This window comes from Euleptes europaea, chromosome 14, assembly GCF_029931775.1.
Source record: "Euleptes europaea isolate rEulEur1 chromosome 14, rEulEur1.hap1, whole genome shotgun sequence".
Taxonomy (NCBI): Eukaryota; Metazoa; Chordata; class Lepidosauria; order Squamata; family Sphaerodactylidae; genus Euleptes; species Euleptes europaea.
The window spans coordinates 39,032,014-39,044,174 of record NC_079325.1 but is presented as its reverse complement, the minus strand read 5'-3'; the positions used below and the strand labels follow the sequence as shown (position 1 = coordinate 39,044,174).

Genomic DNA, 12,161 nt, shown 5'->3' with positions numbered 1-12,161 from the left:
GTAAGCTCCTTGGGGCAGGGATACCCCCCTCTTGCTCATGCTATTCCTTAAAGTGTCACAGATGGCACTATATGGTATTCTTCAATCTTCAAGCCTTTATCTCCAGATAAAGGCTCTTCGACAGGGCTAGAAAATAGTCATTGTCAGCCATGGGTGAAAGTACTAGGATAGATGGGTCAGTTTGGTCTGAATTCTGTATTAACATAGTTCCTTCTATGTGAAAGGGTTTCCTTTTTTTAACCAACAAACTTGTCTTTTTCTCTGAAGCTCATTAAGGGATTGCTAGTTTGATCATGCTAGGAGCCTTCTGCCTGACCTACTAGTTTTCCACATGCAGGGAGCTTTGGATAAGTTCTCACTTGTATGCCAAGTACTGTACATCATGCTTAGTGTGTGTAAAATGCCGTCAAGTAACAGATGACTTACAGCGACCCCAGCAAGGGGCTTTCAAGGCAAGTGAGAAGCAGAGGCAGTTTGCCATTTCCTTCTTCCGCAGAGTCTTCCTTGGTGGTCTCCCTTCCACGTACTGACCCTGCTTAGCTTCCAGGATCTGATGAGATCAGTATATACCAGTGATGGCGAACCTTTTAGAGCCTGAGTGCCCAAACTGCAACCCAAAACCTACTTATTTATCGCCAAGTGCCAATACGGCAATTTAACCTGAATACTGAGGTTTTAGTTTAGAAAAAACAACTCATACATTCACATATTTTGCATTAAAAGAAAAACACAATAACAGAGCTTTCAATGATACAAACAACTTTTTATTGAAAGGTAAAAGTTTGCATTTGGCATGCATCTCTCCAGGATTCGTCCTCTGCTCAGCCACCAGACATTATTGTACATAAGTAAACAATTATACTGTGCCTGAACCTCCTCAAGAAGTGCTTGAAACTGATGACAATTCAGAGCACGAGCCATGATGTAATTCACCATTTTTGTGACATCTTTGAGGACATCGTCAAATTTGCTGTTGTGTGCATGCTGATAATTTGTCTACCCTTGGCTCATACTTTGTAAGTTTGAGAGCAACACATGCAGCACTCAGGTCATCTGTTAGCCTGTTTCTGGTGTCAGATTTGATATAATTCAAAGCTGAAAACAGCTGCTCACAAGCATAAGATGATCCAAACAAAGTAAGGAAAGCAATCCCAAGTGCTTTCATTGACTTAAAATTATTTGGCAGAGAATTCCACACTTTAAGGATTTCATTTTCAGAACTAACTGTGCTGTCCTTTGGCATCCTATCTTCTCAAGTGTTTCACGCAGGTCATAGAATTTATTTTTCCAGATAGAGCTTTCTTGAAATTCTATTAGCTCCATTTCCAGATTTTCTAAATCTAACCAGTGTAGGCAGGAAAGATCAAGTTCTTCAAATTTGGCTGTATCTGGAGAAGTAAGAAAACACAGGGTTGTCTCCATCTTATGGAACTGTAAAAATCTGTTACTGAAATTCACCTTTGCAGCTGCTACAATGCTAGAAAATTCCTTGTAGATTTCCTGATGGCTTGTAGGATTGTCTGCAAATGTTGTAGAATTTTCTAAATGCTTTTTTAGACGGGCGGGGCCCCAGACAAACTGAAGACGGGCCCCCCGCAGCTCAGCTGAGAGGGGGGCGTGGCAAGGTGCTCGGCCACAGCCTCCCGGTCCAAACTGAAGACGGGCGGGGCCCCGAAAAACAGCTGAGCTGCGGCCGCAGCTCAGCTGAGAGAGAGGGAGGGTGCCAGCGCAGGCTTGGGGAGAAGGAGCACCGCCCTCAGTGCCCTCACCACGCGTGCCCACAGAGAGGGCTCGGCGTGCCAGCTGCAGCACGCATGCCATAGGTTTGCCAACACGGGGCTATACCATGCCACCTTCCCTCCTGTGCAGCATGTTTTGGGTGGTTCTAAATCCCATTTCTGTGATTTTCCCATCTGGTTACCTCGCTGAGTTTTCTGACTATGACTGGGGGATGGGCAGGAAACTGTGCCCTGTTACCTATCTTTACTAGCTGCTTAGTTCGTTTGCTCCTGAGAATGGAATATGTTTCTTGACCATAAAAACCACACTTTTCTTCTTATTTGTGTATTAAAATATGCTTGGATTGCTAAATAATTGGTAGTTCACTGTGAGTCTTGGAGAACTGTAGTCATTGCAAGATAGGCTGGAGTGCAGTGAGATCAGCACTTGAATCACAGATGTTCGTCCTTTTCCAGCTTAGGGTAGGATGGAGCGGTGAGAGGATTTTGTAAGCGGTCACTCTGGGGAAGATAATCCCCCTTTTTAAAAGGCCGCGCACAATTTCTTCACTGGCCTCTTTTTCAATATGAAGGTAATATTGGCCTATATTGCAGGGTTGTTAGAAGTGTCATTAGAACTGGGTTTGATTCCCCACTCCTCCACATGAGCAGTGGACTCTAATCTGGTGAACCGTGTTGGTTTCCCCACTCCTACACATGAAGCCAGTGGGGTGACCTTGGGCTAGTCACAGTTCTCTTAGAGCTCTCTCAGTCCCACCTGCCTCACAGGGTGTCTGTTGTGGGGAGGGGGAGGGAAGGTGATTGTAAGCTGATTTGGTTCTTCCTTAAGTGGTAGAGAAAGTCAGCATATAAAAACTAACTCCTTCTTCTCTGTATGAAATACTTTGGATTCTCAAATCCTAATTTTCATAGCTGCAGCAGAGACTGGAGACCATACAGGAACCACTTAAAAACTAGGGGATGGTTGTAATAAGGAGGGGGTCATTTGTGGCTCCCAGCCATATCCTGCTTCTTAGACTTCCCAGCAGCTGCTCTCAGGCTTACCTTGTGCCCCCACCCCACCCTTAAAGGGAGAGCTTTTGAGCAGCTCCTGCTCGTGTCCCTGGAATTCTGAATGCTGGGTGGTGAAATCTCCCTCTCCCCCCTTGTTGGCTGCCAGTTTTTCTGCCCCCTTTAGTCAGCGGTAATGCGATTATGTGGGTTTCTGTCTCCAGCCTCTGTGTGCTTATCACCTCCCATCTAGTGCCATTCTGAAGATGGGGGGTGGGGGCTAACGTTCTAAGAACTAGATTGCCAAGGGCAGCGGGGACCTTTCGACTGTCTGCTAATTCTTTGCGCTAATGCAATTGTAGGGCTCTCTTCTCAATAAAACGTACGGCTGTTTTTTAGGGAAGCAGGTAGGGAACAAAACCTTTTGCTCGTTTGATTTCTTGCCTTGATGCAATTTAAAATGAGCCATGAGGCACAATTAAACCCTGCGGCTGCACAGTTAACCTTATTTATTGTTGTTGTGTTGGGGATAGCTGCAGCTTCCCAACACCAATTTGATTAAAAGGAGGTCCTTCTTGTCACATTACCAATTCACTGGTTTCTGTTCAGTCTCTTTCATGGTCAGTATGGCTCCCGCAGCCCTTGTAGAAAATTACAGAAAGGTTGCCTGCCTGCCACACTGCCCTGCCCAGCCATCCTTGGCTGCCATCACCAGCCTTCCTGCATCTCTTCCCTCCTTCCCTGCCACCAAGGGCCAGAAGTGTCTGCTGCTGCTTTTAGCCCTTAACAACGGAGTCAGCCAGGATAGCCTTACACTGCTTTTCCCAGCTATGGAAAAGAGCTACATACTGTTCAGTGAGCTGCATGTGCTGTTTTTCTGGGTGTTTAAAGGAGCAAGGAACAGCAGAGATGGCTACCATATCACTACAATTCCCTTCCCCCCCCCCACTGTGATCAAGAAGCATGGGACAACCTGGGCATCCTCTCCCAGGTCTAAAGGACCTCCGATAGCCCTACAGCATACTGTGGCAACAAGGCTGTGGGTAGGCAAGCAGTAAATGCTGCTGATGGTCTGCAGATTCAGAAGGGCAGCTGTGAGCAGGTCAAAAGCAGGGTTGCAGGATCACTGGGTATCTTGTTCAGCATCTTCCTCTAGCTTCTGAGAATTCACTAGAGATCGCAACAGTATTCCAAGGCAGCAGAGCAAGAGGAACGTACACCACGTGTGCTGTTTGTGCCCAGATGGTTGCAGTGATAATCATAAATCATAGTATGCATGTGAGAGCAGATAACTTCTTAGGGCAGTAGTAATTTCTGTTTCCTTCAAGTGCTCTTAGCTTTTAACTCACAGCTTCTGGCAGAACAGGAATTCTGCTCAGAGGGACCCAAATGCAGAACACTCGAGGCTGGTGTCTAATGTTTGGACATCAGCATAGATAAGAAAACAGGCCTAAACTGAAAAATGGATTTCCAGGGGAGTTTGCTCTGTGAACCCCCTAATCCATACGCATTAATACAGATGAGGTGATTGCTCAACAATGCAATGATTGTCCAGAGTTCAGTAGTCACATTTGTCCCCCCTCTTCCTCAACACTTAGTTGCAGGTCATAGTTTCCTGGCTTGGAGTCCTCCTGCTACTTACAGGTGAGAGGGTATTTATCTATCTCTCAAATATCTGTTAGAGAATTCTTCAGAGGCTTTGTAGGTGATAAGGACTTTTGTTCAGTCTTCTTTTTTCAGTGCAGCCGCTGCATCTTCTACAAACCACTGTTATTTATGTAATATTCCAAGCTGAGTTGCCATCTCTTGTCTAGAAACTTGCTTTCATTTTGAAATTAAAATTGACCTTTTCAGAATGCTGCCCTCTGTGTCTGATGCTCAGAATATGCACAGTCTTGACTTAAGGGCAAAGGTTCTTAAAGCTGCTTTCTCAGGAGGTGCTCAGATCCCCTGTTTTTCTCTTCCTGATGGCTGCTATTTTTCCTTCTTCCAGGCTCCCGTAATATAATCTGCCTTCTGTGAAACTTCAGGAGCCAGGATGGAACATGAGCATAATCATATGGCGCACATGGACCATCAGATGAATGGCTCAGCAGTGAGCACCTCTGATCCTCACACGCACCATCACACAACGCCATCACCAGGGCACTCGCACGGTGGAGGGATGATGATGATGGTGAGTAGAACAACCCTCTGCCCGATGCATCTTTTGCACTAAAAGCATTTTAGGAGGCAGCTAGCGGAGGTACATGCAGGAACCGCTGAAAGCCTTGGAACTGTCCCTTCCTACCTGTCTCCATTTGCTTTTCTGACCTGCAAACCTCACATCCTACTGGGTTTTTCTTACTCACAGATGCTCTTCAAAGTTTCTGGTTTTTCAGTTGGAAAAATTGTGGGGGGTAGTAATCCAGTGCTCAGCAAACTGCACTGGCTTCAGCTGGAGTATCGGATCAGGTTTAAGGGGCTGGTTTTGACTTTTAAAGCCTTACACGGCCTGGGACCTTCGTATCTTCGGGACCACCTCTCCTGGTATACCCCCCGAAGATCTTTACAACCGTCTGATAATAATCTACTGGTGGTCCCTGGCCTTGAGAGTGAGTGGCTGTCCTTCTTGAGAGCCAGGGCTTTTTTGGCCCTGGCGCCGGCCTGGTGGAATGCTGTCTGGTGACATCAGGTCCTTAAAGAGTTCCGCAGGGCCTGCAAGACAGAGCTATTCCGCCAGGCCTAGGGTTGAGGACGGTCACGAATGTCATCTTGCTGGCCTCCCTATTCCCCTCCTTTTATATTATTTTATGTTAACTGAGGGGTAATCTACCACCTCTCTCTGGCAATATGGGTGATATTTAGGCGTCATCTTTAGTTCTGTAGTTTTTAAGTTTTAATTGGGATTTTATTGTTTTAAATTTAGATTTTTTTGGGTAATTTTTATTATTGTTCATATTGATGTATTTTATATAATGCTACCCACTCTGAGCCTGGCTTCAGCCAGGGAGGGTGGGTTATAAATTGCAAAAATAAATACATAAAAATAAATAGTCTTGGAGGAATGGAGGGGAAAAACATTTTCCAGGTTTTTTTTGGGTGAGCCTTCACTTCTGTACTTATAAGAAAGAACCCATAATCTAATAGTTCATCTTTGCATTGAGCTACAGCTGAGTGCTGGTGCTTCATAATTATGAAGCTCTTACTGTACCAGCATTATCGTGAAGCCTGATCAATTATGAGGTGACCAGTCTGTGCAGCCAAATGCACTTTGGTCCCCATGCCATTATCTAAAGAATATAATTGGCCCTAGCGGTGGGGGGAGCATGGGTGTGTGTCTTAAATGTGCTCTCCAGTAATAAGTTTATTATCCTGGTGTGTGCACTTGTGCCGCCTGCTCCAGCCTAAAGTACAAAAAGGGGGCTGTCTAGCAGTTTTGTTCCGAGTCAGAAGCACTGGTAAACCAGCAAAATTCCTCATAGCTTCAGATCAGTGATGCTGTTGAGACCCTGTCTCTCCCATAGTTGAAAGAGGGTGAGGGTCACAAGCAACACCAAATTTTGGCTGTCTCTAGGCCAGTCCAAAATTGTGAAGAAGGGATGTTGGCCATCCTTATTTTAGATAAATAATTTTGTTTGCATATCCAGAAATGTCCCCCACCCCCTTCACACATGTGCACATATACTGCATTAGGAACATGCTTTGGTTTCCACTTAAGGCTGAGTAAATGGAAGAAAAGGAGCCCCGTGGTGCAGAGTGGTAAGCTGCAGTACTGCAGTCCCAAGTTCTGCTCACGACCTGAGTTCGATCCCAACGGAAGTCGGTTTCAGGTAGCCGGCTCAAGGTTGACTCAGCCTTCCATCCTTCCGAGGTCGGTAAAATGAGTACCCAGCTTGCTGGGGGTAAATGGAAGATGACTGGGGAAGGCGCTGGCAAACCACCCCGTAAACAAAGTCTGCCTAGGAAACGTCGGGATGTGACATCCCCCCATGGGTCAGGAATGACCCGGTGCTCGCACAGGGGACCTTTACCTTTACTTAAATGGAAGAAAACCTGGGTGGTGAGTAATCACTCTAGTCCTTAGGTCAGTGAATTTGCACAAGCCCAGAGACTGCAGTCTGACTCCTCTTGTTTTAAGCTGTGGTGCCATCAGGGCATTAACTTAGCTCTCTGTCTTTTGTGCAGGAAATGACCTTCCACTTTAGCTATACAAATGTGCCTTTGCTGTTTTCTGGGCTCGTCATCAACACAGCTGGAGGTGAGTGAATTGGGCTGCATGACAGTGGCCCTTTTCGTGCTGCTGAGGGAGGCCAAAATAACTAGGTGGCCTCAACTCAGTACTTGCAAATGTCCTTCTTTCCTGGAGTTACTCTGCTGTAATACTGGCTTTGAAACTTCAGGGAATCCTTTTCCTTGACGACTTGTGCACAGAGGAACCCATACACCTCTGCTGTGGAACTCCAGAGTTATGTGGATATTGGAGTGTGTTCAAGGGAGCATTTTTGGGTTGTGTGGAGGATATTGGAGTGTGTTCAAGGGAGCATGCTTGGGTTATGTGGAATCCAGGCCAAGCCCACAGGGGCCTCACTTGAACTGAGAATGCACCTGAGGAAACACCCTCATCTCCTATGTGTGTGTGCATTGAAGAAAAAGATCTCCAGCTATCTTGGGTAGCAGGTGTCTTGAAAGACCCTTCTACGCCCAAGTCCTTAGAGAGCTGCTGCTAGTTGGAGCAGACCATACTGAGCTAGATAGACCAAAAGTCTGACTCAGAATAAGGAAGCTTCATATGTACTTTCGCAAAAGATGCTGCAGGGAGGGAGCAGCCAGACAGAGCATGGGGATGCAAAGTCCTTTGATAGGTTCGACTCTGCTTCTTCAGGCCTTAACTGGGACTGGGGTGATTGGGTTGTTGCAAACAGTAATCCCATATGTGATGTTAGGGAACTTGCATACCATCCTTCAAGACTTGGCTGTGTCTGTGACCATATACATGCCCCTAATCTTTTTCTGTCCACTTGATATATCCAACAAAGTAGTCTGTTGTCTACAGAAACCAAGGCTGCAGTAAATGTGGCACAAGGTGCCTCAAGACTTTCTTTCCAGAGGAAAGATGCTGATTGTAGCTACCACTCAGTTGCTCAGCCCTCCTTGTGAGCCACATGACAAAGGCCAGGCCAGCCAGCATTGCTTGTAAAGCCTGGCCCTCTGATAACCGAGGCATACAGGCTTTAAAAGCAAGAAGAATATGGTGGGAAGCTGCTGTTGCGCCCCTTTTTGAATAACGTGGAACACTGCACTAGGTTCCGTGTTTCTGAGTGATCGTTGCAGCCAACTGGACCCTAATATCCAAGCTCAGAACGGTGCTTTGCCTGGTGGACCTGGATGCCGGTATCTTCACAAGATGACAGATGGAGCCATTGACTTTCCTCCCTTTCCATGATAGAAATGGCTGGTGCATTTGTGGCTGTCTTCTTCCTCGCCATGTTCTATGAGGGCCTGAAGATCGCCCGAGAGAGCCTCCTCCGGAAGTCACAGGTCAGCATCCGCTACAACTCCATGCCTGTCCCAGGACCAAACGGTACCGTCTTGATGGAGACGCACAAGACAGTTGGGTGAGCAAACATTGCCATCTTTGGGGGGGGGTGTTGACTGGATTCACACACACAAATGAAAGAGGTGGTAGAATGATTGGGATCACTTCAGAATGCAGATGGAGGATCACATTTTGGAACATTCCCTTTGGTTATAAATTCCCTGCCAACAGAAAACTAATGCAGCAAGTAGACAGAATTTCTCTGTACTGTGTTAGGAAGTCTTTCTACATGAAAGAACATTCAGCGTTTAAATCCTCCACCTACAATGGGAAAGCAAGGCAGCCCATTCTACGGCCTCATTCTTCTGCATGTGTGAACTGGGCCTAGTGAGGGAAAAGAGAATAAGGATATATTCTGTACAGGGCTGGTTCACTTGACCCATTGTGGTTTCATTCAGTTTTGAGATATGCTGTGTTCTGTGAGATGCTATGGGAACCATGCCTTCTGTAATGTGTGTTTTAGGGAGGGGGAGGCACAGGAGCCATACTGTGCCAAGCTTCTGAAAACTGTCAGGGTATTCCCTTGCTTAATCCTTGTGCCCACTTCCTTGTACAAAAAAATGTATATTTATCTCTCTCCTTTCCATCAAATGAGCTACAAGGCACTTTGCATCAAAATAAAAACAATCCCCATTAAAACAGGTATGAGAAAATAACTACAGCATGGAAATAATAACGTCAAAGCACACAAGGAAAAGCAGTAAGAGAAGCAATCTTATCCCTCTTTACAAAGGATTTATGAAAACATAACATTTTAATTTGCTGCCTGCCTGAAACCTATTAACTGGGAAGCCAGGCAGATTACTTTCAGGAGGGAGTTCCATAACATATGCGCCATGGTTGAAAATATTGGTTTTTTACAACTAACCAGGTACATCTTGGGCAGGGCTACACAGAAGGGCCTCAAAAGTGATCTGAATGGGTGGGAGGAGGTGAGCATTAAGATATTCTGTTCCCCCTGAGCATATATGGCTTTAAAGGTCAACATCAACTTTTTGAATGGGGCCCAGAAACCAACTTGGAGCCATGGAAGCTGATGACAGTATCAGAGTAATGTACTGCATGACAAGGCTCAAATAAACTCTACACAATAATAAAGGGGAAGAGGGGTCTTCTGGAAAACCAAAACAACCACAAAGGGCAGGACCAAGGTGAAACCAATTGACTATATCAAAGAATAAGCAACATGACAATGTAAATGATCGTAGAAATAAATACAGAACAATATTAACATACACTAATCAGTAGATATACTGAACAGTAGATGTAAATATAATCACAGCAAGGCAATAAATATATTCTAGAACAGATTAACTTGGCATATTGAACTATGCATATAAGTGACGACCTCCTGGGCTCTTGACTTATTTCATACAAGTAACTTCTTCAGATATGTCCATGCTCAATGATTAGTTATGCCTCCTTAGGAATTCAGTACTAGTAATACTTGTTTCAGGAACTCAGTAAAATCAGTCTCCACGAATTCTTTGGCTATCTGAATAAGTTAACTTGCATGAAATGAGTGAAGAGCCTGGGAAATTCATCAATTACATTCTTTGGTCAATATTACATGTTAATTTCTTTTACATTATACTTACTGTACTGCCATGATTATATTTACACTATTCAGTATATTTATTGCTCAGCATATGTTAATATTCTGTATGTGTTTCAATGATTATTTATATTGTCACATTGCTTATTTTTTAAATATAGTCTTGGATCCGTTGCTCTGTGGTTCTTTGCAAGCCCTAATTAAAGTCCTTGCAGCTGCATTCTGGACCTGTTGCAGTTTCCAATCATTCCCACCCCGCAAGGCAGCTCAAAGTAAACCATGTTGCAGTAGTCTAATATGGATGTCAAGAGGATGTGAGTGACGATGCCACATTGTTCAGCTTTTTGTTCAAGGATTTCAAAAACGGCAGTAGCATAATAAATTAGGACCGACTGCAATGTCTCAAAACAATAAACAAGCTTTTGAGCCCCACAAATTCCTCTCAAAAACAACCCCCCCCAGTGTTCTTGGAATTTTATTCATCTACAAAATGCTTCGATTCTGTTGTTTTCTGAATCTGCCTTTCCTCACCATCTTGTCAGTCCCTATGCAGACAGAGTTCATAAGTGTTTGTGGTACATGCTGATAACGTCCTTCTGCCCCTCCCCGCCCCCCTTTTCCAACTCTGCAGGCAGCAGATGCTGAGCGTCCCTCACATCTTCCAGACGGCGCTGCACATCATCCAAGTGGTGGTCAGCTACTTCCTCATGCTCATCTTCATGACCTACAATGCCTACCTCTGCATCGCCGTGGCAGCAGGTGCGGGCACGGGCTACTTCTTCTTCAGCTGGAAAAAGGCGGTAGTGGTGGATATCACAGAGCATTGCCATTAACCCTGGCAGTGGGTCTGAGCCTCTCCCTGTAACCTCTGGAAGGACAAGGGTCACCCCCCAAGCTTACTGGAAGCCATGCCAAAAAAAAATCTGAGGGATGCTGTCTTTATAACTTTGTGGGGATGTGACCCCCCCCAAAGCGTCTCGCTTCCTACCCCTCCCTGAGGAAGCGGCTTCCTGCTGGTAGGAAAGGAGCCATTGTCCAGAGGAGTGGTTTACTGGGGATAGTTGGCTTATAAATACAATTAGCGTTTTTTTATTTTTATTTTTTAGAACCTACCATGATTGAATTAGCTAGCAGGCTAACCACAGAAAATAATTAGTTCTACATTATTTTATATACTTCAAGCAGAATATGCTTGGATTGCTGGAGGGGGAGCTTATTGAGGGGTCTTATTCGGCTATTGATGGGCGCCATAACTCTGCCGCCCTCCTAGCACAATTACCTCTGGGATTACGCAGCGGAGGCCTGTGCCATCTAGTGCAAGGTGCTTCTGGTCATTTGTTTGCTCTAGCGTAAAGGTTACCTTTGTGGCCCCCATCCCCACCGCCAGAGATGGTGGCTTGACTCTAGCCCTAGGCCTCGTCAGGCTGCCTCTGATGCAGCAGAGTCCTAATGGCTGCTTTTCCCAAACAGCCTTGGGCTCTACACATCACCTGTCGGTTATTCTGGGGTCAGCGTGATTTGCTGGCTGGCCATGTCTGCTGTGACTAGCGGCTTCTGAAATGAATGAACATATAAATCCACAATCTTTTTTTTAAATCCTATTTTAAATAAATGTATGGAACAAGAACTGACTTCATTCTGATTTGTAGGCAGGAAGAGAGCATTTTTGTTTGTAATGCAAAGGAGTCTTATTTACAGCCACGACTAGAACTACCTCATGTAAGATTGGGGTTAAGCAGTATCTGGAGTTACAATTGGGGGTGTCTCCTTATTTTGGTACATTCTTGTGGCTGTTTTCTGCGAGTTCAACCTGCGTGGCCAGAGAGCAGCACAGCAATCGTGTGCAAATAAGACCTCCAGCCTTAGAAGTAGATCCATTTTAAAGGCCTTGGTTTACCATTTCAGACAGAACTCTTGCAGGAGACTGTTTCTTTCATTGCCCCATGGTTATGAGGAATATAGCGAGAGACGCAGTTTCCTTCTTTTATGAGGTTCTTATTTTCCTGGGTCAAAACCCAGAAAATGAACCCTGATGAACAACCCCAGACTTCAGCAGCTATTTTCAACATGTTCTGAGATGTAACCTGGGAAAACAGTCGGTACAGATCTGTCTTTGGATGTTTCTTTTGGGGCATCTTCCATTACCTCCATAGAGTGATAACATGCTTTGTACACTGTAGAAATTACAATTCATCCCTAAAACATATCATCTACATGGAGGCAAGCGTTTTTCCTCTAAGCTGCACTAACCACCTTATAGCGGCAGCTGAGTGAGAAAATATAATTCCACCCCACCCTC

General features: G+C 45.2%; 1 protein-coding gene across 1 annotated transcript; it reads left to right on the top strand.

The window, feature by feature from the left end:
- The first annotated feature begins 4,797 nt into the window (after positions 1-4,797).
- On the top strand, positions 4,798-10,768 carry SLC31A1 (solute carrier family 31 member 1). Its single transcript, XM_056860130.1, has 4 exons — positions 4,798-4,905; positions 6,897-6,969; positions 8,158-8,326; positions 10,494-10,768. Exons 1-4 carry the CDS (start codon positions 4,798-4,800, stop codon positions 10,693-10,695), a joined length of 552 nt encoding a protein of 183 aa, XP_056716108.1. The 3' UTR covers positions 10,696-10,768.
- Positions 10,769-12,161: the final 1,393 nt, after the last annotated feature.